A 24,421-nucleotide genomic window follows, 5' to 3' on the forward strand; every position below is an offset into this window, starting at 1 on the left:
CACTTTTCTACATAATACCCCTGTTGCCTGACTAATTAGTAGGGTTACCAGAATTTGCACCCACAAATCCCAGATGCATGGCCACGCCCCATTCTACCCCAGCCCTGCCTTGTTCTGCCTCCAGCCCCGCCCCATTCCACTTCTAATCCCATTCCATTTCGCCCCCAGCAAGCCTCTTCTTTTAATCCCTGACCTCCGGGCCATGTCTGAGGGCCTCTGAGCATGTGTGGACACATGTGACATCAAGTTTTATTTAAAATTTGATTAATCACTTAATCATATTTCAAAAATTAAAAGCATTGCAACTTTCAGGGGGGACGGAACATCTAACCAAGACTCAACGTACTTGACATACGTTATAAAAGGAAAAAAGGGTAAGAAGTACAATAATTGATAGAAAAGGAAACAAGTAGGGGATTAAAAAACAGGGAGGGATAAGTAGATGTGTCAAGAGGGAACAAAGGTTAAAATTTAATGGAGCTAACCAGATCTAAGGAAATAATCAGTCAAAGGCATCTTTAAAAAGAAAGCACTTTAACTTGCTTTTAAATGTCTATAAGACATTTCTCCCTTAAATGAATGGGTAGGGAATTCCACGTTTCTGGACCTGTGACAGAAAAAAATATATTGTCGACAGGGGACCGTCAGTAGATGTTGGTCGCTGGATCTAAGCGTTCTGGTAGGAGCATAGGGAACCAAGAGTCTTATCAATGAAGGCTAGGGCTTTATAAAGAACAGACTTGAGAGTTAGTAGGCATATTTTGAAGGTTATGCAATGACACACCGGAAGCCAATGTGCTTTTTTTAGGTGCGGCGAAACATAGTCAAATTTCTTTGCATTCATAATGAATTTGATAGAGGCATTTTGGATGATTTGTAAACATCTTATTTGTTTTTGGGCAATTCCCTTAAATAGGGCATTCCAGTAGTCGTTTCTTGAGATTACCAGAGAGGGTATCAGAATGTTAATTGATTTAGGCTCCCAAAATTTTGAAACAGAACAAATTTGGCATAATCTGAAAAAAGTGGACTTAACTACACCACTGATATGTTCATGGTAAGATAACTTCTGATCAAATGTAACCCCTAGGATCTTAATAGAGTTAACCGCCTGAAGTGTTTCACCGTTGAGAGAGAGTCTGTTGGTGTCTAGCATTGGTGAATTTGTTCCCATTTCTTGTTGATTGCTGAAGCATCTAGGCCAGGGCTGCTCAAGTCCGGTCCTCAAGATCTACTGCAGGCCAGGTTTTCTGGATATCCACAATGAATATGCATGAGAGAGATTTACTTCACTGCCTTCTTGGTATGCAAATCTCTTTCATGCATGTTCATTGTGGATATCCTGAAAACCTGGCCTGCCAGTAGATCTCGAGGCCCGGACTTGGGCAGCCCTGATCCAGAGGATTCTCAGAATCTATGGGGTATAAAAGCTGGATGTCATCGGCATAAGCAAATGCATTAAACCCAATGGATTGGCATAGTGTCATCATGGGAGCTAAAAAGATATTAAAGATATTAAAGACATCATCTGTGCATGCTCAGAGGCCCTCCAGACATGACCAGAGCTTTCCAAAACCCGGACAAACTGCCAGGTTTTGGAAAGTCCATCCGGGCACCTGGACAGTCCTCTAAAAAGAGGACGGGTTTTCCCAGCCATCTGGTAACCCTACTGATTAGTCACATGACATTCTACGACACACCCTCTTACCACTTTTCCTGCCCCAACCATTTCCTGCGAAAATATGAAAACTTTTTGAAGAACCCTGTGATATAAGTACAGTAGCTGAATGATGGGAACTCTGTCCTTTTAGAAACATCACTGCTAGGGTCTATCCTATCTGCATGTACAAGTAGCCACTCCAGTGACACTTGTATTTAGCATGTTCAGTTGAAAGGTGCAAAATTAAGGCAACACCGTGAGGCATTTTTGATAGCTCCATTTACAGATAGAGATATTGGAGGGATTTCCGTTGTGGCGAGCATGGGTCGATGAAGTTCTTCCATTAGGTAAGAGGAAGGGGGACAAATTTATATGAATGTCTGAATTTAGTTGATGCTCTTTGTATTACCCATGGTTGTGGGTTTGGGTGGCTATGGGAAAAAGTAATTGGTGTATGCAATTAGGCTAAGCAGGAAAACAAACAAACCACAAAAAAAGGTTTTACAGGTGGTGTCATGCAGTCAGCAAGAGATGGTTCTAAACTGCATGCAGCTGAATGCACAGTCTGCTCTTGTAACCAATTTGTTTGTGGACTTTAATGAGGATTTCATTTTTATAACTGAATCATGGCCTCATGAAGGTGAACAGATGGTTGTAAATGAGATACTACCCCTGGGTTATTTGGCTTGCCATTCTTTCTAAAAGAACAAAAAAACAAGGGGAAGGAGTATGTTAGCTTGGAAACAAGAATTGCCAGCAACTGAGATACAGCACTTGTTCGGATGTTACAGAAGCAGAATGCCTATTGCGTTCTATTTTTTATGTTTAAATGATTTTTATTATTCCAGCAGTAAGAAGCAAATACAAACAGTAGTACCATTCAGGAAATAACATTTTCAACAATATAATCAGTTCCCCTTCCATCCCCCCTCCCCTCCCCAAGAATCCATGGCCAGTCCAACAGCTGAGAGTGGGAATAACATCTTAAAGGTTCAAAAGTCTACTGTGAGCACGCGGAGTGAGGTCCTGCCAGAAGTGCTCCCACACCTGACAAAATTTGCGACCCGGGCCAAGAGTCAAGTCTCCCACCATGTGCGTTCTATTTTTTTAAACTGCGAAAGTGCATGAAGATCCAACAGGTGAACAGGGCATCGGTGTCCTTTTCAAAGTTAATACGAGGGAGTGTCGAAAACTTCTCAGCCCAACCAAGAGCCAGGTGCACTAAACTCAGCGATCGTCTAACTTTTGTCACTAAACCAGTTTTGAATGGCTTAACGACGATCGCCTTTATCGACCTGATTCAGAAAACGGCTCACCACGCGGTTTTCTGCATGATCGCTCATTCTCCAATCTGACCATGCAAATAAGCTCATTAATATTGAAATATCATGTAAACTAGCAGAGTGATTGTTGCTCTACCATGGCTTCCCGATGCACTAAAAAAAGTGTTTGCATTTAGTGATCCAAAAAAAATGACTGGTCAAGACCAGTCACTTACCTGTCTAACCATAGTTTAGCCTTTTTTTAAATGGGCACAGATGCTGTGCACAATATCTTCCCCATTAAAAAGAAAAAAAAGCAAACACCCACTCCAATGACAGCCCTCCCTGACATTCCGCCGATGAACTGGCATTGGGAACTGACCCCTCCATGGCAGCAAAAACTAGGGTTATCAGACTTTACTTTAGTAAAATCTGGCTCCCTAGACTTGTCCCCAGGCCTGCCCAGTTCCACCCATCCCTGCCCCATTACACCCCAGTCCCTCCCCCAATCCCACCCTAGTCCTGTTCCAGTCATGCCCCCACTGCCTGCCTTCAGGCGGGAGGGCATCCATGCATGCGCGGATGCGTTGCAATTACATCATGTTCATGTGTGCATGATGTCATCATGTGGCATCCGTGCATGCGCGGATGCCCTCCTACTAGATGCGATTTTGAGGAAGCTTTTCAAAACCACTAGAATGGGAGGACATATGCAGAAAAATCCAGATGTCTGGTAATCTTAGTGAAAATGGCAGGAGGGATGCCCACTCTCTCCCGCCAATGGAGGACCCCCATGAACCATCCCCTCCCCTTCCTCACCCCCAAAGAAGGCAGGAGGGAGGCCACCCCAGTACCTTTTTTTAAAGTTGGGCCCCTCCCTGTGCTTTTCAAGGCTATATTGTTTGTTCCCCTGATGAGCCAAACATTGGTGAAACAAGGTCGCTTGTTGGGAAGATTGGAGAAGATGTGACAGCATTGGAGCTCAAGTCGTCTTTTGTCAGCTAAGTCCTTGAACATGTCTCCGGGTGACTTTGCCCTTTTCTAAACCTGAGCTGTTCTGTGAGGGAGGTTTTTTTTTGCCAGTGAAAGTATCAAAATCAGTTTTGATTGGTACCTTTTGGTTCTATACTGCTACATTAGTCTGAGGCTTTTTCTCCCTCTTTTTGGGTACATGCTAGGTTTGAAGAGAGGGGTACCTCGGTGCCACGATCACACAACATTTTGAATCATTATATGAACCATATTATATGTTGTGCGTCCTCGTATAATACTTTTTTGGATTTTACTAGTCATCCTACAACTTTAAAACAGAGTTTACCCTTTTCTCAGGTTTTGAGATACCATCAAATTTGTTCTGATGGGTGATTTTAAATTGCAAGTGCAAAATTTACAATCTAGAGCTTTAGAAAGGACATCCATCCACTGAAGTAAAGAATGTTAGGTACTCTGATAGAGATGCATCGTATGAAGCAAAACCTGTTGCCTGAGATGAATGTATCTCAACATGTTTTTTAAGATATTCTCCAGATTATTAGAATTTTGAAGAAACATTGGCATACACTGACACTCCATCAGCTATTTATCTCCAGATAGCATACAATAGAAATTGGAAACTCAAGGAAATACTGAGCCTATTTGGTAGCATGGTTGTTCCTAAGTCTAATACCATGTTAAAAGGTATTAGATTTGTACCATGATGGAGCTCCCATGGCAACTCTTGATATCTGCTAAAAAATCCTTTGGAAGAAATTCTTTTGCACCGTAATTGCAGCTACACCAACAAGGAAAGTGGATGAAACCCTTTAATCTCAGTCCACTGAGTTTTATTTATTTTTTAGGTGTTTTCATCGGGGGTTTGGGTTGTGTTTGTGTTATTTGTATTTAAATAAAGTGGCTATATTATTTTTATGGTTAAAGTTGAAATGGTTTATTATGCATTTGGCTTCATTATTGTAAGGAAGTGTTTGAGTTAGAAGCTTGGTACTGTATATTATTTATAATCCCCAATATTGTTTTATGTTTTGGTAGCACTAATCAAAGATAGTTAGCATGTGGTGATGTAGCTGCACTTACTCCCTCTTTTACAAAGCCATGCTAGCGGCTGCCACATGGTAAAAGCCCTGAGACCCTTTAAATCCCTATGGGCTTTGGGGCAGTTACCGCAGCAGCAGCCAATAGGACAGCTTTGTAAAAGAGGGAGTTAGTGTGGGAATATATACTCTCCCCTGACATAACCCTTCAAAAAATATTTTAACACATGGTTAATGTATGCACAGTTGCCACAGGAAGCCTGACACTATCCCACAGTATAAAAGAAATATATCCTAAGATAGCAAAAAAAAAAAAAAAAAAAAAAAGTATGGGAGGTCCTAACTCTGTATGATACTTATATCAACTATCCCAAAAAGTAATATAGGTCATAATAAATACATAGGTAGTAATATCTCCTCTAAAATACAATGAAATATCCCAAAGGATCATTGTTAAGATCAAAATCACTAATCCATATCCAAAAGCCATTTATAAAATACATTTTCCAACAATTTTTATAATATAGTAAAACCTTGGATTGCAAGTAACTTGGTTTGCAAGTGTTTTGCAAGACAAGCAAAACATTTAATTAAATTTTAACTTGATATATAAGCAAGGTCTTGCACTACAAGTACGTATAGTATTTTGTATTAATGTTTTTGGGTTGTGGAATCGTCTGAGTTCCATTATTTCCTATGGGGAAATTCGATTTGACATATGAGTGCTTTGGATTACAAGCATGCTTCTGGAACGAATTATGCTCGCAAACCAAGATCTGACTGTATATGATTGTTTTGGGACACTTAGAAAAATAATTTTAAAATAACTTTTTTGCTTGAATAAAGTTTACTTGTAATAGGAAGGGTGGGGGAAGAAGCAAATGATTATAATAGATGAGGACTGGTGAAGTGGGTACTGCAATAGCAGGAGCTATAAGAGGCCCCATGATCCCTTTCCAGTCGAAGTTCTGATGCTTCTTTCTCTTGGGTGCTAGTTTAAATACTTGCTTTTATTAGTGAACATAACAAACAGAAGTTCTCTTATAAATATATGGATTTTTGATATGGATTAGTGATTTTGATCTTACCAGTGATACTTTGGGATATTTCATTGCATTTTACAGGAGATATTACTACCTATGTACAGTATTTACTATCCCACAGTATGCCATTTTAAGATTACCAGCTAATTTAGCTTAATAAAAGGGCCCCTAAGTTACCATGCTTGTATAGTAGCAGAGCACAGTAATTTGCATGTTAACTGCTTAGCACACTTTAGTATCCAGGCCCTTTTGAAGCATTAATAGAAAATATAAAAGAGAGATGCCATGCTTTTCTTTTTTCTAATTATGACCCTTAAATCTTAGCTTAGAGGGGTTTAAAAAAGGTTTGTATAATTTCCTAAAAGAGAAGTCCAGAGGCCATTCTTGAGATGGCTTGGGGAAATCCACTGCTTATTCCTAGGATAAGTAGCATCAAATCTGTTTTGGTACTTGGGACCTGGCTTGGCCACTGCTGGAAACAAGATACTGGGCTTGATGGACCTTCGGTCTGTCCCAGTATGGCAGCTCTTATGTGAGCCAAGTAAAAGACAATCAAGTCATTGTGACATCACTGATGAGGTTGGTTCTTAAGCACTGGTGGAGTGAGGCATTATGACATCACAATCTGAGCTCTGGAATGTTGCTAAGTCTTTGGGTTTCTGCCAGGTACTTGGGACCTGGGTTGGCCACTGTTGGAAACAGACAACTGAGCTTGATGGACCTTCAGTCTGTCCCAGTATGGCAGTTCTTATGTTCTTATTTCTTTAGCACACAGAAAGACTGAGTATTAACATGGCATTGTAGGGTATGTACATTTTTCTCTTCATTGCAGAGAACATAGCAAAAATTCAGTTAGATAAGTATTGTTAATCATACACAGAGATCCAGAACATATCTAAGTGGCCTGTTTGAAAAAGCAAACAAACCATAATTTATTGCCACAAATAGATTAATAACTTATAATAGTATGAACAAGGGTGAAGTATTGCTTTTCTGTTTTTAGATCCAGACATATTACGGTGAAATAATCTAATGTGTAAAATATCAAAATCCTCTGTCATAAAATCGTAAAGAAGTAAAAATGTTAATTGGTTTTAGAAAGCAACCATCATCTGTTCATACAGTCATGACATAGTACACTTCCTACTGGCAAATTTTATGCCATTGCAAACAACAACTTAGAAAACAAACTGTAAAGTAAAAAATATATACAAAATAGTATTTTCATATCAAAACATCATCATGATACATTAGATAAAAGCATCAATGTTATATTACAGTAAAGTATTAAACAAATTATATTGGACTTGATAATAGCCATTAATCTAAACTATGTTTTTCTTCCCCAGTGGAAAAAATTGTGAATATGTTGCAGACTCTCTTTTAAAAAGTTATGGACCCGATACTCAGCCAGTGGTGCTCATCCCCTTTGACATTATACCTGGAAATTCAATGCAGGGTCATGTGCAAGCTTCAGCATTGAATTTCCGAGCTTGTGGAGCTGGCTAAAGCATGGCTGGTTAAGTGCAATATTCAGTAATTAACTGGTTTTGGGGCCCCCCATAAAGATAGGACTGACTTTTTTGCTGTCCTATTTATGCAGTCACCTTGGCTGGTTAAATGCTGTATATTGGTACTTAACTGGCCAAATGCTGACTCTGCCCCCAGAACACCCCCCAAAACAGCTGGTTTTGAGATAGGTGCTATCCAAACATTTTTAGCAGCACTAACTGGTTAAGTGCTTCTGAGCATGACTGGTTAGCCCCAAACAAGCAATTTAACTGGTCAAGCACCGTTTCTGATCAGTTAAATTGCTTCGAATTTTGACCTAAAAATAGCTATATTGTTAGCTTTCTTTGAAAGAAGTTTCCAACCAAATGTTTTTGGGTCACAAGTGGAATAATAATGAAAACTTCATGCCTTTCTACAATTTCTTAACATCTTAGCTTTAACATTGACTCTGTGATACATAGACAGCTATAAATCCTTACACCAGAGGTGTCCAACCTTTTGGCTTCCCTGGGCCGCATTGGCTGAAAAAAATGTTTCTGGGGCTGCACAAATGCACAAACACTGCAGTAAGACAGAGGAGGGAGCCGGCAAGACGGTAAACACCCAGGGGCAGCAGAGGAAAACACTGCACCGCCCTCGACCAGGGCCGCACAAAATACTTCACAGGGCCGCATGTGGCCCTCGGGCCGCAGGTTGGACACCCCTGCCTTACACATTCCAGATTAGAAATTTCAGTGAATAGCAGTCAAATGCAGTAAGAAATACAATGCGTTGCTTTTTTTTTAAACTTTCACTCTAAACTAGTGGTTCTCAATCCAGTCCTCGGGAAATATCCAGCCAGTCAGGTTTTTAGGCTATCCACAATGAATATGCATGAAAGAGATTTCCGTACAATGGGAGCACTTCATGCAAATTCATTTTGTGCCTATTTATTGTAGATATCCAGATAAAACAAATTATCTAGGTGTGTTCTGAGGACTGGCTTGAGAGCCACTGCTTTAGAGTATCCAAGGAATAACAATAATACAGTAATCCTAAAGAAATTATTGGGGAAGCAAAGCACTATAAATATAAGATATACGCTCACCCTAAACACAAGCTAGGCATATCTGAGAACATTATACGTATGTGATCCCGGAATTACTGAGACAAGAGAAATCTCGGACAGTGATGAGTAAACACATTTGTTTTTCTCTTCTCTTCTTCTGTCATGACTTTGGCTATTGCTCAGAGCATTTTTGTAAATAGCTTATGAGGTTTTTAAGGAAGGCCCCTATGTGGCGTTCTCAAGGGGAAAAACTTAGCTGATCATTTGACTTTTTTTTAAAGTCAATTTTGTTCAGATCGGAACTAAACAGTAGGGAGAGTGTGAACCATATGGTAAATGTAGTGTTTGCAATAGGTCTTTACACTCACTCAATGGATCCTTCTGGTCAATGGTTGTAACTTGTACATATTAAGATGCCAACTGAAAGCTATTAGTAAGAATATTGGGGGACTTCTTCTGATGAAGAATCTTTTGAAATGAAACCTCTGTCGAGCAGCAACCCAGCTGTGATGCACAGATAAGTAATTTAATTTTTGAGCTTTGTTAAACATAGGTTTGGCACCTTTAGTTTTAAATTATTTCACAATTTCGAGAAGGAATGCACATTTATTTTGGTTGCACCTTTAAGGCTATGTGATGTGAAGTGAACGTTTATATACGATCCTTTGAAAAAGTGGTCATTTTATATCAAATGCTCATGGATCCTGCTGGTTCATCACTGGAACTCTTCCACACATTAATATTTTTTTGTTTTAGACAATTAGCCCCCCCCCCCTCCTTAATGTAGCTGTGTTTGTGGTTTTTATCACCGGCCATGGCGGTAAAAGTTCTAACGCTCACTGGAAGTCTATGAGTGTTGGAGCTTTTACCGCCATGGTGGGTAATAACAAATGCTAATGTGGCTTCATAAAAGTGGGGTTAAGTCCTGTATTCTTCGTGGATTGTTGCTTAAGGTGGGTTTATAATCTTATATCTAGAGTATCAAGAGCAAAAGGAGCAATTATGAACATCTCCTGTCTCATATGTTTTTCATTCAGGGATGAACATTATTTACATATAGCACTGACTCTGTTCAAGTTTGATTATATGCTTTTTTTTTTTTTTTTTTTTTAATAGCATGTAATAAGCCAAGAACAGTTTCCTCACTTAAGGGCCATTTTATTATAGCTTAGCGTGCGCTAATGGACATTAGTGTGTGCTCAAAAGCCCATTATCCCCCTGATTCTATTAAAAGCGCTGACAATATACATGCAAATTTGGGTGCATACCTGATTTGCGCATGCAATTTAATTGAACAACAAGCTAATCAGCGCTAGCAATTATTGTCACTAATTAGAATCAATTAGAAGTTATGTTTGTAAATTTAGGCATGGGTCAAAAAAGGGGACATGAAAATGAGTGAGTCATAGGCAAGTCATGGGCAGATTGGGGGCATTTCTTTAAGTTATGCGCGCAGTTACAGAATAAGGGTATCCACTCCTAAATCTAGGCACGGGCATTTACGCCACATTTTCATTGGTACAAATGGCCATGCCTAAAGTTAGGCACAATTCCCAGGTATAAGTGCTTTTCCATAAACCATGCCTAACTTTAATCGTGGCTTATAGAATAGTGTTTTCTTCAACATTGAATTTTTTTAAGGCACCATATACAGAATTTACCTCTATACATTTACGCATTTGCTTTTTAGAATTTAGCATGCACTAATTCTGCTAGTGTACACTGAGCTTTAGTAAAAAGGCCCCTTAAGGAGTCGTTCAACTATAATGAAGACCTAGCATTAGCTTTGTATAAAGCATTTCAGATTTTTATAATTGCAACAATTTTGGTAAATGCACTAAACATTGATTTTGAAGCCTTCCTCAGATTCTTAGAAAGGTGGATGTGAACTGAAATCACAAAGTCCAGCGTATCTTTCTCAAAGAAAAAAATACCTTTTTAAATAGTCATAATAAACAGTTCATTTTAGAATTAACTGGATCATAGCAAAATGCTTCTAAAATGTATGTGTTATGAGGTATTTTGCACTTTTAATGGCAATGGTCTGCATTAGGATTTCAGAACACAATTTTGTCCATACAAGAAAAATATATTTTATCTACCCCAGTGCCATCTGCAAAAGGTGCTGCATAATTAGTAATACTGCAGAATTTTTAAAAAAATCAAAAAACCCCAAAATACCTGACACATTTATTAGAACAGCATATAATGGATTTTTTTTCACAACTTGTATTCAGAGATGCAGGGTTTCAACCCTTAAATAACCCCCTCCTTTACAAAGCCACACTAGTGTTTTTAGCGTCGGCCGTGGTGGTAACAGCTCGGATGCTCATATGAATTCTATGAGCATTGGAGCTGTTACCGCGAGAGCTGTCACTAAAAAATGCTAGTTAAATGCTTTGTAAAGGAGGAGGATAATGAGGCCCATTTGTAATAATATAAAAAGATTAAGGATTGTGGCAATTAACATTTTGAGACATAACTGTGATTTATTATGCCCACGTTATAGCTTATCTTCCCAAGACAAGGCACTTCAGCAACAGTAATACTGATAATTTACATAAAGCCTGAGCAACATTAAATAAGTTAATACTTTGATAAAAACAAGGGTTTTTTAACATAATTTATGTATTTTATAGAATCAGTTGAACATTTTATTTAATACAATTAAAGAGTCTGAAGCTGATGGAACAGCCTGCTTACTGACTAAAGCATAAAGGGAATATTTTTTTTTATCTTTTGCTGCTTCATAGGACCTGATTTTAGTAAAAAGAAAAATGTGAAGAAAGTCAGTGTGTGAGCAAAATACAGGATCACTTAGTACTGCTGAATTAGTGGCACTTTAACAGTCTTTACTTCGGATATATGTGAAGATTTTTGAATGATGCAGCTAGTCGTCCCCTGCAGTTTGTCTTTTCCTTGTGCAAGGTTCGTTAAGGCCATGGCTGCGTTAATCTCCCTCCAGTAGGTTTCATCTTTGCTTGTTCCTTTCTTATTGGCTGCACTATATTAAAAATCAAACAATACAAAGCGTTGTTAGCTATTAAGGGTTTTTAAAAAATCAAATTGCAGCAAAAAGTGGCCTTAGCGTAGTGGTCTCAAACTTGCGGCCCGCCAGGTACTATTTTGAGGCCCTTGGTATGTTTATCATAATCACAAAAGTAAAATAAAACAGTTTCTTGATCATATGTCTCTTTAGCTATAAATTACAACATTATTATTATTAAGACTTAGTCAAAAGAAAAGATTTATAAACTATAAAGAGTTTTACCTCATACAAAATTGTCATTTCTTTAATAAGACATTAACTATTTTTTCTGAGGCCCTCCAAATCCAAAATGTGGCCCTGCAAAGGGTTTGAGTTTGAGACCGCTGCCTTAGTGCATCTTTATTCAGGTCAATCCCAGGTAAAATGGCTGGTTTTTCAATTTTCCCCTTAAGGTGTGGCCATTAGTGCATGAGCCCCTACCACCACCTATTATGTAGGTGGTAAGGGCTCATGTGATAACCACACGCTAAACAGTTAGCACATGGCAAGGTAGCTGTGCTAACCAATTAGTGTGGAATTTGCCCACTCTTCACCCCCAGCATAAAAAAAAATACATTTTATTTTTTAGTATGCGGGTAGAATGTGCACATGCAAAAATTACCTCGGGGCGCCTGAGGTAATTTTTGCATGTGCAAGTGCTACCCACACACTGTAAGCCCCTTTTAGCTGCAATAAGCATGAATTGATGCCTACCACAGCTTAGTAAAAGGACCCTTGAATGATTACATATACAAATCCAATACTGAGCACCTTAACTTACCTGTCACACTTGTTCGGCCCATTATCCAGGATTTCTGAAATCACAGTAAAATTTGGTTAAAGTCCCTTGGTTTTGCAATTATTTAAAAACATTCATGAACACTGCCTTCAAGATCTGCCATTTAAACATTGTTATGCAAAAGTAGACTTATTCTGTAGCCTTTGGAAATGTTTCCATTATTGGTCCTCATTCACTTTCATGCCCGATCAATCTGAAAGTAAGTTTTTATCTGCAAAATCATCTTACAGCACACGTAAAACTGGTCTGAGAGCAGTCTCCAGTGCATTCTAAGAGAGTTATTAGAGGACTTTGTAGGGATTAAAATTTAATTCACAGAAAAGAAATGATACTTTATAAAAGCTACTGCCTATTTGGTTCTCTGTTGTCTAAACATTTTAGGAACATTGCTCAGTTGTTGGATCACACATTATGCATTGTGGGGAGTAATTCTTTAACATAGGTGCTAATATTTATGCAGTGATTATGCATGTAAATGTTTAGAATAATGGCCTATGAGAGAATGTTCAAAAATTCTCAGCCCAACCAAGAAGAGAATGATGTGGAGCCATGAAATTTACAAGCCATTCTACACTTTTCTTAATACTTTGGGCTCCTTTTACGAAGGCTTGTTAGGGTCTTAACGAGCGAAATAGTGCACGCTAGCCGCTACCGCCTCCTCTTGAGCAGGTGGTAGTTTTTCAGCTAGTGCGCGCTATAGCACACGCTAATCCGGTGCGTGCGCTAAAAATGCTAGCGCACCTTTGTAATAGGAGCCCTTTGTTTCAATGAGGCAAACGTATCTAGCAAATGGGCACAAGTATAGGGAAACCATGTCATTGTGAGAATACTGATGAGGTCTTAGGTACTGGTGGAATGAGGCATTATGACATCACAATACAAGGGGCCGCTGAAAAGTTCTCAGTCCAGCCAAGAAGAGAATGATGTGGAGCCATGAAACTTACAAGTTATTCTACACTTTTCTTGACACTTTTTGTTTCAAAGGAAAAATGTGGAATAACTTGTAAGTTTCATGGCTCCACATCATTCTCTTCTTGGTTGGGCTGAGAACTTTTTAGCAGTCCCTCGTATAAACATAATAATGCTAAATTCTAAGTATGATTCTGAAATACACACATATCTTCCATTGTGCATATTTTAAAGCTAGGCAGACCTTGGGTGGGGCACATGCAGAGCTTATAGAATACAATACAGCCACACAAACTAAAAAAAAAAAAGCCTTCAATGCATAAGGAAGAGGTTGGTACAGTGGTTAAAGCTAGAGCCTCTACACCCTGAGGTTCTGGGTTTCAACCCATACTATTCCTTATGACGCTGGACAAGTCACTTAATCCCCCCATTGCCTCAGGTACATTAGATAGATTGTGAGCACACCAGCACAGACAGAAAAATGCTTGAATTTCTGGATAGATTCATGTAAACCATTCTGAGCTCTCCTGGAAGAATGGTATAGAAAATTAAATAAATAATAATTTTACCCATCAGAGGGCACATAGTTTCACACAACCAATTTACTCAGGAAAATGGCTTTTGGAAAATGACTTCATTGCATGTATGTATGTGTACAGGGTAGGATTAATTCTTTGAGGGCCCCTAGGCACACAAGTACACTGGGCCCCCTAGCCGCACCCCGTCCATGCCCCACCCCATTTATTTACCTGTTTTCTTACTTCTTTATTTCCACTTGTATTCCATTTTTTCTTTTATTGTAAAATTCAAAACAAACAACAAAGATTGCCATACTAGTGCCAGTGTACAGTTTTAGTTCTATGCAAGCCCCAAACATCTCTGAACAAATCCCCCCTTCCTTCCTTCCTCCTTACTTGCCCAGGACTTTAACTCTGAACCCTTTCCATACGTATATAAAAGTGTTCAAATGCATTGTACAGCAGTAATACTATCCGAAACATAAGTCTATAATAATAACAAAGTTTGCAACTCCTCTCAACTGCCTCATTCTGTCATCCGACTTTAACCCATATATATAAACAACTAAATCTGTAATTCCTCTGGTACGTTCCACTCCATGTATGTTAATTTGTAACAAAACAACAAGGCAAGTGGTCCACCAAAGAACCCAATGTGGAACAAAAGAAGATCGGCAGACAATAAGGAGATTCAAATCAGGTTTATTTTTCAAGGTGCTCCCAGGAACCATGCCTGTTGCATTTCGCCAAACAAGGCTGGCCAACACTATCAGAAAACCATGTCTTTCATACACACAGAAAAACAAAAGAAAAATCCAACACAATCTACAGTGAAGTAAAAGCAACACAAGGAAAACCAAAGAACTGCAGACAAATGTACAAGATGCAGGCTATGTTTATTATATCAATTAATGATTGCGGACACAGTCCATGTTTTGGTTAACACGCCTTCATTAGGGGTCCTAACAAATGAAAATAGGAATAACTGAAGATATACAAAACCAATATATGGATACATAAATACTAGAACACTTATAAAGTGGTATGCATGAAGACAAATTTTACAAAGTGACAAATTTAGAACCAAAAGCTCCCATGATGTGGGATGGAAGGTGATAAGAACAATAAGATATGGTGCGTGTGTTAATGATGTGAGAAGATCATAAATATTGAAAGGAGCTAAAAAAATAGTGAAGTGTAAGTTGCAGTTATGAAATAATGGTGCAAGATTGTGGTGTATATATGTATGGTGTAAATAAAATGTGATAATAGATGTGATAATGAATGGGTAATTAGGCATTTGGATTCAAAAAACACTGGAAGAAACGATGAAAGTAAATGAAAAATCTTTATTGCTGAAGGTAACAGAAATGTGAGCATTGGAATCCTTTACATCTGTCTTGGTGGGGGAGAGTTCAAACGGTTAAGATGATGATTTTGCCTGTTGTTTGCTACCAAATGGGTATGTTGCCAGTTTATTTTTCAGGGTCCTTTTATAAGAAGTTAAATAGTATCCTTATCAAATTTATTTGGCTGGGTAAAACTGCAAGAATTGCTTTAGTATCTTTACAAAAACCAATTGCAGTGGGTGGGGTAAATTTCCCAAACTTTTATAGGTACCATCAAGCCTATATATTGCGTCAGGGTATGTATTGGGACCTTCTTGAGCTCATGGAACATCTTCCTGATTGGCTGTATTTAGAATGGCAAATTATATCCCCATCATGGCTGGCTCATGTGTTGAGTATCAAGTTACCTAATTACGTTAAGGACAATAGTATTATATTTGACACATGGAAAGCCTTGAAATTTATCAACACCTTAACAGATATTCCAATAGAAAAATCTACTTGTCAATCCTTATGGTTAAACTCCAAGATTCAAATTGGTGAGTCTAAGATCGCCTGGAAGCATTGGATGCAGGCAGGCATACGTACATTAGATGATGCTATATCAAATGGGAAATTCCTTGAATTGACTGCAACAATCTTTTGGTATCTCAAAGTCTCAAATTTATAAATGGTTGCAGTTGAAGCAAGCCATTCAGAAGGGGTTCCCCGATTAGTGAAATCTAAAAAATTATTATAGCATGCAGGTTTTATGCTTCCAGACAGATTTTTTTAGGACATCAGGCTGCCTGGTGGTATAAATTAATATCTGATTTCTTGAATAAAAACCCCAAAAATATTCTTAGAAACATTTGGAGCATCGAGATAAAACAGTATATTTCTGCGTCTCGATGGCCACGAATTTGGACTTGGAGAATGAGATGTACAGCGTCAGCATCTATGACACAAACCTGGTTTTTCTTATTACATAGATCTTTTTGGACCCTTGTTAGGTTACAGAAGTTAAGACAGTTCTAAATCTAATAGATGCTGGCACTGCCATCTGGACATAGGGATACTGGATCATCTGTTGTTCTATTGTCTTTTGACACTCAGCTTCTGGAAGTCAATATGGGGACAGATTAATCTCATACCGGCATCAACAATTCCCTTGACATATGAGGTAGTTATATGTGGTACATTATTACATATTAACCCACCCCGGACTGATATAAATGCCAGCTTTTCTTAATTATGACTGGGATAGCTATGCAGATGGTAACTCGAAACTGGAAAAATAATGAGCGCCTAAATTTTCCTTTTTGTTGGGACAATCTATGCTCTAGTTATAGATATGAAAAAATGAATGCTAACATATTGGGGCATAGTAATTTGTTTAAACTGGTCTGGGGTCCGTTGACGTCTTTTGTTATTTCACTGTAGTTATCTTTGGTTTTTAAGAACATAAGTAATGCCTCTGCTGGGTCAGACCAGAGATCCATCATGCCCAGCAGTCTGCTCACGCGGTGGCTCATCAGGTCCAGGACCTGTATAGTAATCCTCTATCTATACCCTTTTATCCCCTTTTCCTTCAGGAAATCATCCAATCCCTTCTTGAACCCCAAAACTGTACTCCACACACATCCAGGGGGAGGGGGATACTTCTATCTTAATTGGGTCCTTTGAGAATATACATCCAGGGTGGGTGGGATTAAATTACTACATATTTGAATCACTGAGAGGATGGGTGGGGGGGGGGGAGAATGGTTGTTCATGTATATTTGTAAGACAAATGTGCTTTTCTTGATATATAATATGTTGTTATATTTGTATGTTGCACTGTTAATATGTGGAAAATCAATAAAGAATTTAAAAAAAAAGGAAGACAGAAAGCCAGGAGTCAGTGATGAAGGGGACATGATAAATGACTGCTATTCAGAGAGGGAAAGGGATTGGGACTTGCATATTGCCTTTTTGTAGTTTTTACAACTGCGCTCAAAGTGGTTAACATACAGTTACTTCAAGCATTTTCCCTATCTATCCCAGTGGGCTCACAATTTATCTAATATATCTGAGACAGGGGAGGATTAAGTGACTTGCTCAGGGTCACAAGGAGCAGTGCAGGGTTTGAACCCACAATCTCAGGGTGCTGAGGCTACAGCTCTAACCACTATGCCACACTCTCCTCCAGTAGAGGTCGAGGAGCGAATAGGCAGACAGAGTGGACGTCACATGAAGAAAGGCGATGCGATTAGGGTGAGAGAAGAGGCTTAAATCTACAGGAAGGTGAGAGAAAAAGCCCAACACCACCACCTTGACCAATAGGGTGTGGTATATAGAAGTGGTAGCCCCTATGGAAGAGGGCACCAGCTGAAGTAGAGTCCTCAGGATAAATCCACGTCTCAGAGCAAGCAGGTGAAGGAATGGGAGATAAGAGGTTCTGAATGTAGGGCAGTTTGCTGGAGGCAGAGTGAACCTTCCACAGGGCACATGAGAAAGGGAGAGAGGATGGAAGGAGAGGAATAGGAATAAGGATGGAGCGTATACAAATGTGGGAAAGCAGATGTGTAGAGGGCCAGGGTTGGGACTTATATCTCTCGCGGTGAGAAGGAGAAGGTGTAAGAGAGTGTGTTGAATTGAAGAGAAATTGTGACTGCAATGAAGAAGACAGGATGTGTTCACAGAGAAAGGAGCTGGATGAATGGGAGAAAATGCTTGAGCTTGAGAGCAGAGAATAAGGAAGATGACAAGATGGCTGGTGAGGGGATAGGAAAAAGAGAAGGATAGTAAGGACTTGTGGGGTGGAATGGAAGGGGGTAGGGAGCAAGATTGGTGAGAGTGAGTATGAAAAGCAGAAAGTGGAGCCATAAGGATAGGAATAAAGAAAGGAAACGGAAATTATACAAAGGTAGTAAGAATTGGGAAGTGTCCTCAGGAGGTACACTAAGAAGCACATTTTTGTTGTTTGTGTGTCACCCTGAGAGGGCTTTGTTTAATTTGGTAGTAAGGTTTGTGAAGTCATCTGAGTGATTGATTGGCAGCTAGTGGGAGGGGCTATAGGCAGCAAGTAGGCACAAGTCAGAGGCAGCAAAGGTGGAGCTATAAGCAGCAAGAGAGGTAGGGGTTGGAGAGGTTGGTTTACAGTCAGTCCTGGAAGAGAGTCAAATGATAGCGTATATTTTAGAGTGCAGGCTAGATGGGCTGTAATGGCTAAGAGATAGAGCGGACAGGAACAGATGTATTGACCAGCTGCAGAAAGAAGGAGGAGGCCATGTAGGATAGAGGCAGAATTAGAAAAAGGGCACTACCCTAAGTAGGTAGTAAGGTTTGTGAGGTCAACTTAGTGATTGATTGGCAGTTTGTGGGAGGGGGATACAGCCAGCCATCAGGCACCAGTCAAAGGCAGCAAGGGGTGGGGCTGCAAGCAGCAAGAGAGATAGGAGTTGGAGAAGTTGGTCTGCAGTCAGTCAGTCTGTCCCTTTTATGTACTTGCTTGCCCTGGATCAGTGGCATGGACTGCTGCTACTATTTGGTTTTTTGCCAGGTACTTGTGATTTGGATTAGCCTCCTTGAAGATAGGATACTGGGCTAGATGGACCATTGGTCTGACCCAGAATGACTTTTCTTAGGTTCTTATGTCCCAAGCTTTATTCAATTCAGATACAGTTGTCATCTCCACCTCGACAAATTCACTACCCTTTCTGTGAAGAAGCATTTCCTCAGGTTACTTCTGAGCCCACCCCCCACCTCTTTCTCCTTCATCTTATGCCCCTCATTCCAGAGCATCCTTTCAACTGAAAGAGACTTACCTCATTCACATTTATGCTATGTAAGCAGTGGCATGCAGTCAGGACTTTCAGGGGATTCAGTGAATTCCCAGCTCTACAGTCCTGCTTTTTTCGGTTTACTTTTTGCCTGATACAGTTTGATTGGCTGATGCTGTGGGGTGGGCATACACACAAAGGGAGCTTTTTTTGCAATCTCTGAGAGTGGGCTATGTCTTGAATAGCCCAGGCAGCTCACAAAAAGATGAGTAGATGTTATTCCAAACCCCAAATTCAGCCCCGCATAGCCAGCCAGGGGAACTTATGGAAAAAAGTCTCTTTTACCCTCACCTTATAATTTTGAAGCTGTTCCGATCTGGTGTCATCTGGCTATAGATACACTTTCGGATCACAGAAGGCAATATCTGGGGGTAATATTTGGCCCACAGTGGTCAACATGTTGGTTTTTTTTTTTTTTGTGTGTGTGTGTTTGGGGGGGGGGGGGATGTTAAACGCTAACAGCTGCAGGTAGAATTAGTCCCAGATATTCAGGGTACTGACACTGAATATCTGGGCTAACTTAAGTGAAGAGGCTGCTGGAGCTTATGCAGGTCCCAGCCATTATTCAGCCATGGTCCACATGAAGCAATTACTTGGACCCTGGCTGAATATCTGATGGGACCCATATAACTTTTTTATTTTTCACTCCCACAATCCCTTTTCTGTTCTCCAATGTACCCCAACTTTTCTTCCCCTTTCCATCACTCACTGAAGTCAGAATTCTCGTCCCCCCCTGGAATGCTCCCTCTCTGGTCTAGATTGGTCTTCTTGGGCCTAACTATGTACCTTGGTAACCCAGCTAGGGCAATGGGGGCAGGTCCAAAGTCCACTTGCGGCTGCTGCATGGCAGGGCTTGTCCTCATTTTCATATGATACTGTAGATCCAATATAACATGGATTAACTTAATATGCAGTTAAATATCTTGGATTCCAATGACTTTGCTATATGGAATCTACAGTGTACCAAACTCTTATCCAGTTTGGAATACAGCATCACTATTTCTAATGAGTTTACCATCTTGTGATGTTTCTTGTAAAACAGGGAAGTACAAAGTATCAGCCAAGACCATAGTACCTCTCCTTCCCTCTCTCCATCCTCCACTCCTTCCCTCTCTCCATCCTCCATACTCCTCCAGTACTTCCTAAGAGGCAGATGATACATTCTGGAGAACCCAGTTTTCCAAATCCAATATTTTCAAGATCTCTTTCAAATACATCTTCTACAGATCTTAGGTGACCAGAAATCTACTTTTTGAAAAATTAAGCAAACTCAAGTTCTTGCTCCTAACATGATTTTCCAAGACTCCCATACTGTCGTGAAAAGCAAAGTTGTCCTTAATATGAGGTGCTACCCACATCTTGTACAGAGGCCAACAGAGTCTTCAATTGGCTCGCCTTCTTCTCTGACTCAAACTCCCATCATTTTCCTTCAGTTTAGTAACAGTTCCTTTAGAAAAGTCAAGACATCTGGGAAACCCAATCACAATCACGTCCCAAATAGCCTCAAGGAATACTTTTTCTCTCAGAGGGCGAAGATAGCAACACCCTTCGGCTTGAGAGTACAAATGGAAGGTGGAGCAGATTCATCCATCTGAAGGACGATGGAGGAGGTCTCCTATTCTGAGGCTTTATTACCACTACAGACCATTTCTATAGTGCTGCTAGATGTATACAGTGCTGTACATTAAGAGCAACCCCTAGTGTAAATGTCAGTCTAAATAAGTGCATAGTTGTAATAAAGGGAAATGAAGTGGTTTTAAAATACATATATTTTTTTATTTCTGCCATTTGGAATCCTGCATTCTTTTTGATGTTTTCCTTTTTAATATAAAATTATTTCATATCCCAGAGAGCTAGTGAGACATACATTTGCCTTGGCCCTGATAAAGAATGTGTGTTACCTGATACAGAAGGCATATGCTTTCACATTATGCTGCACTTTTTAAAATGAAATTTTACCACTAATCCCTGCTGTATACGGGATACTGTGTTTAAAAATAAAAGAGATGAGGGTAACATTTAATATTCAAGTTAAATACATTTGTCGCTAGCTCTCTGGGATATGACATAGTTTTATATTAAAAGGGAAACATCAGAAGGAATTCAGGATTCCAAGTAACCCCCTCCCCCCTTTTTTATGAGAATCAAAGCAGTGTCAGAGCATTTAGGCCCTGATTCTGCAAAGTGTTCCCGATTGAAGGCAGCTGTAGGCGTCCTACAACTGTCAAATCAGCCAATCGGGAGGCACTTTTTCTAAAAAAAAAAAATGCTCCCCATGCAGGCCGCCTAGAGAGACCCCCAAGCCCGCCTAAGCTTGCCTATGGCTAGGCGGTAGCCTTAAGCGAACCTAGGCGGCCCTAGCAGACGCTTACAATGTAGGCTAGCAAAATGCTGGCCTACATGGTAAGTAGACGCAGCCGCTGTACCTAATCGCGGCAAGGATCTCCCTGTCGTGATTAGTATAGCGGCCGTGGCTACGGCTGCAAGTCTCCCCTCCCCACAGCGATTGCCGTCAGGAAGGTGCTTAACCCTTCCTTCCGACAGAACCCCCCCCCCCCGACGAGCGTGGCAGGAGGGTGCCCAACCCCTCCTGCCGGACTCCCCCCAATGAACCCCCCCCACCCCGGAACCCCCCCTTGGCCATACCAGCAAGTTGGACTGGACAGCTCCTCGCACATCCGGCCAGCAGGCCCGCCTCCGTCCAAATGAGACAGGTCCACCTCTCTCTTGCCCAACCCACAGGATCCTAGGGCCTGATTGGCCCAAGTGCCTAAGGCCCCTCCTATAGCGGGAGGGGCCTTAGGTGCCTGGAAAAATCAGGCCCTAGGATCATTTGGGTTGGGCAGGGGAGGGGCGGGCTCGCCTCATTTGGACGGAGGCAGGCCTGCTGGCCAGACATGCGAGGAGCCGTCCAGTCCAACTTGCTGGTAAGGCCAAGGGGGGGTTCCGGGGTGGGGGGGTTCATGGTGGTGGGTCCATCAGGAGGGGTTGGGCACCCTCCTGCTGGCAATTTAAGGTGGGGCCATTGGGGGGGCCGGCAGGAAGGGTTGAGCATCTTCCTGCTGGTGATTTTCGGGGGGGGGGGGGGGGGCTGTTGGGGGGTCTGGGGAGGAAGGTTGGGCATGATAAACCCGATTCTGTTACCGGCGTCTGCAACATGGACGTCGGTTACAGAATCGTGTTAAATTTGGATGGGTGTAGCCCCGATTCTGTATAGGACGCCTGGGACTGGCATCCTATATAGAATCCGGGCCTTAGTACCCTGGGCCAGGTAGAAACCTCTATTGCGGCTTAGTAAAAGAAAGCCTAAAAATATAAAAGATAAACCCTCTCCTTTACAAAGCCGCGCTAGCTTTTTTAGCACCAGCTGTGGCGGTAAGAACTCCGATGCCCATAGAATTCCTATAAGCGTTGGAGTTCTTACTGTCTCAGCCAGCGCTAAAAATGCTAGCATGGCTTTGTAAAGGAGGGGGAAAAGTTTAAACCCATTCCTTTCCTTTTATTAAAACTGTACATGTATTTAGACCTGTGGTTCCCAAACCTGTCCTGGGGGACCCCCAGCCAGTCAGGTTTTCAAGATATCCCTAATGAATATGCATGAGAAAGATTTGCATATAATGGAAGTGACAGGTATGCAAATCTCTCTCATGCATATTCATTAGAGATATCTTGAAAACCTCACTGGCTGGGGGTCCCCCAGGACAGGTTTGGGAACCACTGATTTAGACAAACAAGACTCACAAAAAGCCCAACAAATCATCCGAAAGGTCTGTGATAACACATACACACATGCTCTTCTCCCCATCCATAAACAATACAATTAGAAAACAGAGAAGGACACAAAAATATAGTTCATTATTTTACTCAAAAACTGTTTTTGAATTATTGGCAGACTGAAGTTTTTAAAATGAAAATTCATATGACCATGCAACAAAATGAAACAATTAGAAAAAAAACCCACCTGTCTTCTTTTCCTTTCCTTCTATCACAAATATAGGGCACAAATATAGGGATTCCCGTGCAGCAAATGCAACACAGCCCATTCAGTTCCTATGGCTGTGTTGCATCTGCTATGCCAGGACTCGCTGCCGTGGCTTTGTAAAAGGGGACCTCAGTTTGAGAACGACAATTTGAAACACCTGGAAAGTGGACAGGTAAATCACTGCTACAATCTACAACTGTTCTTAATGCAGAAAAATCTGGAAACCCTAGCCTACCTCATTCTGCCTAAGAAAGCTTTTGATTCTGAACCTGGGTCTGTTTTACTCTGGGGCTTCCTCGCCGACTTCATCAGAGTGCAGCTTCCCTCTCCGGGCACAAAGGCCTTAATTCTGTAAAAGACGTTTACAAGGAGGCTTTTACTAAGGCGTACATGCTAAATGCTAACGCGCTCATTATATTCTATGGACATGTTAGCATCTAGCGAGCCTTAGTAAAAGACCCCCACAGTTAGGTACCTAGATCAGCATGCCTAGTCAATCTAGGCACCTAACATATCACCTCCCTCCCCTCCCACACCATTTTTCCAAAACCACAGAAGAGGTTTTTAGCGCCAAACAGTGTGCTGAATTCTTTGCGCTGCTCCGAAGGTCATAGAGTTCCTTTGAGCGTCGGATCAGCGCAGAGAATTCAGCGCGCCGGCCAGTGCTAAGAAAACTCTTCCGTGCTTTTGTAAAAGAGGGGGGAGGGGTTAATTTCATCAGCCCCTGCTTACAAGCCATTGATAATTAACTTGGATTTATGTAAAAGCCCTTCCCTGGAGGAATGAAAAGTATAGTACTGTAAACAAATATTCAGTTCTGTTGTTGTGGGTTTTTTTTTTTTTTTTTTACTGAGGGGTATTAGTAAATAACCTGCATTAAGGGAATAACACATGGTATTTATCTATTAATGGGGTCCTTTTATTAAGGTACATGCTAAATGCTAAGGCATCTATTATATCCTATGGACACCATAGCATTTAGTGCAGATTAATCTTTAGTGTGCGCTAAATTGGTTAGCACACCTTAATGAAAGGACCCCAATGTGCATTAAACAGCAAAAGTTTAGTACAGTAAAACCTTGGTTTGCAAGCGTAATTTGTTCCAGAAGCATGCTTGACATCCAAAGCACTCGTATATCAAAGCAAATTTCCCCATAGGAAATAAAGGAAACTCAGACGATTCGTTCCACAACCCAAAAACTTTACTACAACATACTATATGTACTCGTATTGTTCATTTATAACGTACTATACGTACTTGTATTGCAGGATCTTGCTCATTTAGAACAGTCACTACGCTCCCGCAGCATCAGAGAGAGAAGAACCATCGGTTCCGTTGTGGTGATGTGACGCATGTATACTGTATGTATTTGTATTGCAAGTCATTGCTTGTATATCAAGTCAAAATTTAATAAAATGTTTTGCTTATCTTGCAAACCAAGTCACTTGCAATCCAAGGTTTTACTGTATAGCACAAG

At 40.6% G+C, this 24,421-nt stretch overlaps 1 protein-coding gene across 9 annotated transcripts in view; it reads right to left on the reverse strand.

The window, feature by feature from the left end:
- Positions 1-6,889: 6,889 nt before the first annotated feature.
- The window catches only part of MKX (mohawk homeobox), a 149,423-nt gene continuing 131,891 nt past the window's right edge, over positions 6,890-24,421 (reverse strand). For 8 of the 9 annotated variants that reach the window (XM_033931431.1, XM_033931423.1, XM_033931424.1 and 5 more), the window contains 2 exons: positions 12,365-12,398; positions 6,890-11,559 (listed from right to left, as the gene is read on the reverse strand). In XM_033931431.1, the coding sequence (XP_033787322.1) occupies positions 11,373-11,559; positions 12,365-12,398 (221 nt within the window). In that variant the 3' untranslated portion in view covers positions 6,890-11,372. The remainder of the gene's footprint in view (positions 11,560-12,364; positions 12,399-24,421) is intronic. The other variant, XM_033931433.1, reaches the window with a different exon arrangement.

This window comes from Geotrypetes seraphini, chromosome 2 (genome assembly GCF_902459505.1).
Source record: "Geotrypetes seraphini chromosome 2, aGeoSer1.1, whole genome shotgun sequence".
Lineage (NCBI taxonomy): Eukaryota > Metazoa > Chordata > Amphibia > Gymnophiona > Dermophiidae > Geotrypetes > Geotrypetes seraphini.